The sequence below is a fragment of the Cibotium barometz genome, chromosome 12 (genome assembly GCF_041138505.1).
Source record: "Cibotium barometz isolate CiBa-2024 chromosome 12, ASM4113850v1, whole genome shotgun sequence".
NCBI classification, from domain to species: domain Eukaryota; kingdom Viridiplantae; phylum Streptophyta; class Polypodiopsida; order Cyatheales; family Cibotiaceae; genus Cibotium; species Cibotium barometz.
The window spans coordinates 59,155,577-59,160,862 of NC_141057.1; the positions used below are offsets into that span (position 1 = coordinate 59,155,577).

Consider the following 5,286-nt stretch of genomic DNA (forward strand, 5'->3'; position numbering starts at 1 on the left):
GGTATGGTGCCTGGGAATGGGTGGGCACACACACACACACACACACACATTTCTCTTGCATTAGAACTATTTGGTTGCTAGGCTAGCACTCTTATTCTATATTACAAGATTTCTTTGCTTTCTTTTTTTTTTAAAAAATGAGTTAATAACCTCATTCTAATTGTGGGGCATATGACTGGATCCTTAACTAATTTATCTTGCTACAAAGATCTATTTAACTAATTTAGATTGGCACATGACTAGACCCTTGGTACTGCATCCTTGGTGTTTTTGGGCTGGATTTAGCCTTGGTGTATTGATAACCATTTAATAGGTTATGCTATATATGGTGGGCATTGGGTTTGGTAGCCGTCCGCCTCTTTACTTCCATGAATACTCGGATATTCGCCTGCAACGAGACTGGGGCCCTGGATCTTCTGCTGCGAATGGCGGGAGCTCTACATAGATGATGCATGGCTTCCTATATAACTCAAGGTGAGTGGTCTAGCCACTCACTTAGTCCTTTGTGCTTGTTACAGTAGATATGGCTTTGTCTCTGGCTACATCTGGGGTTGCGCTTCCTTCAGTTAATCAGGTGCATATTTTTAACAAATGCACTTGTTCAGTTTACGTCTATTGTTGCTGCTAACTGAATGGCCTTGAAGATTTTGCAATTTATTCTCCCTTTGATGGCTTCATACATATTTGCTAGCTTATACAGGATGGCTGATGCCTTGATTCCATAGGGATAGATGTATAGGTGGAGTCTACCTTTCTGTGGAATAGTGGCATGTGTGCCATGCTATTTCCTCATTGTTTTTGGTTGATCTCATAGTGAGTTGTTTTGTTAGATGTTCAGGGATTGCCTGATGCTCTGTTTTGTCGTATTGCTGACATATTATAGTTGTCTAACCACATTGAGCAGTCCATATTAAATGGATTATTGCAGGAACTGGATGCATATAGGCTATTTATTTATATTGGGTGTCTGTAGCAGGAATTTGCATTTTTGTCCTGCTCGTGGGTATGCGTTGAATGCACGCGTAGTAATGGGTAATTGCTTTTGTGGTACTGCTGTTTGACTTGTATTTTGCACTTGGACGATGGCTTCTTTTGTGTCCTCTGGCACTTTGTCAGGTGGAGAGTATTTCTTGTCTAATGATGTTGTGTTATTATGAGGAGGTGTTGAGGGCTGCCTGATACCATGTTTGGTAATCAATACATTGGTTTTCATTGTACAGGATTTGGTGGTCTCTCAGGCCATAAATCTATCTCGACTGATTGTGTTGAGGTGGACATTGGGTTTGTATGGAAACACTAATGGCATAAGACACATTCTGAAATAGATAGGTGTTAATACATACACTTCTTGAACCTAGGTATGTGCAGATTATTTCTCTAAAACCTGGGTTACTCTGGTACCTTCTCTATATATAATGAATAGATTAAAACCTGGTTATCACTTTACAATCCTGGATATAGGTTAAAGGGGCATTTTGGGTGTTCTTGGTTTTGCTCTGCTTATCTGTTCTCTCTTGCTTAATGGCATGTTGGGCAGGATGTTTGGGCTGCCTTGTACTTTTCAATGATATGTATATAGTGCTGCTACTACTGGCCTGATATGATATGGTTCATGCAGGTTAGTTGCCTTTTGTGTGGTCACATGCTTTATAACATGTATTCCAGATTGGGGTACAATGGATGCATTAACCCTTACTTGCTATTGCTCTACTCTATTAGTTCTAATCCATCCTTCTCCGGATTTTTCATGCATGCCTTTTCGGGATATGGCTAATTGCTATCCTGTTGTGATTGGTGACATTATGAGCTCTGTACATGGGCTGGTATTGTAGTGCTGATGTTCTACTGTGGAAAGAATCCTCGATATTTTTGGTACACTATGGGCTAGGCTGCTAACTGGTAGTCACTTATCTGTTGTCAATATACAGGTTTATAAGTTATACTATATGATGGGAATTAACATGAGTATAGTGATGCCGTACTGGTATGGTATGATATGGTTCCTGCAGGCATGATTTTGTGGTAGGTGGGCACTTGCTTTGATGCATGTACTCCATATATGGATTGAGATACAATGGTTGCTCCATTTTGTCTGGTGCTCTGCCAGTTGTAATCCATCCCTTTTGCTAGATTTGTCATCCATGGTTTTTTGGTATATTGCTTACCTATTTTGTAGAGAATGTTCTATAGTCTGGGCATACTCTGGCATTGTCATGCTTTTGATCTGATTTGGTTGGATTTCTGATAATGTTGGTACAACTTGTACATGACTGCTATTATGTAGTCATCTACCTGTTTTCAATATAGAGGGGTATTCTAGTATGCTATAATATAATCTGTAAATTAACATGTAGAATGAAACATTTAATGAATCTGTTAAGCCTATGAAAAAATTACGTAATTCATTTGGACAGCATTCGAGTTTATATGTTTCAACAGTATTAGAGTTGCATACTGGTTTGACATACTCTGAGTGGATGGTAAAAAGTTTCAAATTGCTTATGGTATATAATCTGTAATGAATGTATCTGGTAGGGAAAAATCGGAACTGCAATTTTTCAGGGATCTGCACCAATCTTGTCTAAGTGCAGAACTAATTTTAGACTGCTTGTGGCCAGATTAAGGCTTTGGTTAATATTAAAATATTACAAATGTTAGAATATTCATGAATAACTGATGGGCTTACAAACTTTGTAGAATATCTGACAATGATATTCTGGATAAATTTCATAATGATTCAAATGTTAACTTTAAAAAATCCTATTTGTTGGACATCTATAACACGTGGTTGGGCTTTACGACACCTGTAATACGCACAGGGACTAACATTTCTGTTGTTGCTTGTGTATGGATGCAGGTAACAGAGCTCACCTTTTCAAATAGGATGTTTTTTGGTTGATGTTGCTGCTGGACAGTAAAGCCTATGGGCAATTTTGTTCTTTTGAAACATTCTTTCTTTACTTGAAAATCTTGTATAATTTCAATGAAATAATACAGTTTTTCCCATTAACTTGTCGGAGTTGTTTTGGTCTTCTGACGTTTTGTCAGCTGTGTATAATTATGTATTTTAATTTAGGCAAAATACACACATGCACATGTACTAATGCAAACACACACTCTTTCCCTCTACACACTCTCACACATAGACTTCCATGTCTCTGTCTCTCTATGTGTTTCTCTCTCTCTCTCTTCTCCTCCACTCAGACACACACACACACACACACATGCACATGTACTAATGCAAACACACACTCTTTCCCCCTACACACTCTCACACACATACACTAATAAAAACACACACTATCTCCTCCCACACAAACTATTTCCTACATAGAAATTCTCAGGCTCTCTCTCTCTCTCTCTCTGTGTCTCTCTCTCATGCACACACACACACACTCACATAGAAACTCTCTCTCTCTCTCTCTCTCTCTCTCTCTCACACACACACACACACACACACACATACACTCAAATAGATTTACACACATATATATAATTTTAATTAGTTAAATTTTAATGGTAGGGATGAGTGGTGAGGTGTGCTCACTCTCAAATAAATGCATCTTACATGTAATCTCTCTCTCTCTCTCTCTCTCTCTCTCACACACACACACACACACACACATGCACATGCACACTATTTATATATACATGCTTACATACCTATAGATACATATACATACATAATATATATAAGTGTGTGTATCTATAGGTATGTAAGCATGTATACAAAGATTTCATTGAAAGATGTGAGATAAGATCTTCTTGGATTCCAAAATTGCATTGGAAGATGTGAGATTTGGCTCCTCCTCACGCTTGAAGGAGGAGTGGTTATTTTGAATTAGCCCCACCTCCTTTGCCCACTTGGAGGGAGGTGGGGTTGTGGTTAATCTTGTACAAGTATTGGACCCGCGCGTTGCTGCGGCGGCCGACAGGTAGAGTTCTAGAAAAAATAAACTCAGTTTCTCCAATTTAGGTCATGTTTTAAGTAAACACAATACATTATTTCAAGTGACTTTATATATATATATCTTAAAATAACATCCATGTCTCGTAGATTTATGGCGAAAACAAAAATATCATAGTAATGTAGCATACGAAGATGCAAAAAAGGACCAATATTACATATTCTCAAAATGCACCACAAAATACGTATTCTCAGTCAGTAATGTCAGAATCAACAAATTGAATTCTTCTCTTGTGAGAAGGATCATTCAATTGTCTCCTCATCACAATACGCTCTCTATTGTAAAGCGGTGATCCATCCCGCACATGCTCTACTATCGATGAATGCAAAGGACCTGCACAAACGAAACAATGATAAATCAAATCTGCACATAACGACACATCGATAAATAAAATCTCAAAAAAATCTTATAATAGAAAAACATAATCAAAATTACCTCGTACAATAGAACATCGAGTGGATGGTACATGAGGAGCTCTAGTATAAAACGCATAACGAATACCAATGGCCATGATGGATGTAAGAAACACCCACTCATCGGGTACTGAATACCCCTCAAATGATGCAAAGCATCTGTCCATCTCTCTCCAAAACAAATAGACACCCCACTCCTCATCAGGAACACCAATCCCGTACATCTCGATGCCTTCGTCGACAACTCTTACCATAAACGTATCAATGTCATGTAATATCCTAAAATCAAAGCATAACAAATAGGTTATACAATTATTTATATATAGGTTCAAAAAATATTCATACAATGCCTAACAATTACACTTATACTTACCCATCCCTATAAGCATCAATCATAATCCCTGCTACGTGACCTGCAGTAATAGGAGCTGACCATAGCGGTGGCTCTGTATACAGATAGACATTAGTATAGAATGTCATGTTCCATACTTTGTAATCAAGAAAAGTTAAGCAAATATAGAGAAAAACTCACGTTCTATCCTCGACAAAGGCATGTCCAATGTAAAGGTAATCTCAGACATGTCTGTAAACAACAAAAATAGGTACTTTTACCATGGACAAATATGTATAAAAAAAGAAATCACAACAAAATTAATCAAATTGCAGAACTTAAATAAGAAACCTGACTTGTCACTCTGAAGTCATCAAGATCTCCTTATAAACAATATTGTTTGTTGTAGGTGTATAACTTTGAAGATCATCAAATGAACACTCCACATTAGCGTTATCCTCAAGTAACACCTTCACAGCATGAGGAGACCGTGCTCGTGACAACGCGACATACAGTTGTCCATGAGTAAACACTGGAGTCACCAAATATAACCCCAAGACATTTAGGGTTTGGC

General features: G+C 37.9%; 1 protein-coding gene across 1 annotated transcript; it reads right to left on the reverse strand.

The window, feature by feature from the left end:
* Positions 1-4,051: 4,051 nt before the first annotated feature.
* LOC147633632 (uncharacterized) lies at positions 4,052-4,965 on the reverse strand. Its single transcript, XM_086805888.1, has 4 exons — positions 4,914-4,965; positions 4,755-4,827; positions 4,404-4,660; positions 4,052-4,301 (listed from the first exon to the last, which is right to left on the reverse strand). The coding sequence occupies exons 1-4, from the start codon at positions 4,960-4,962 to the stop codon at positions 4,159-4,161; spliced, it is 522 nt and encodes a 173-aa protein (XP_086662014.1). The 5' UTR covers positions 4,963-4,965; the 3' UTR covers positions 4,052-4,158.
* Between the last annotated feature and the right edge of the window lie 321 nt (positions 4,966-5,286).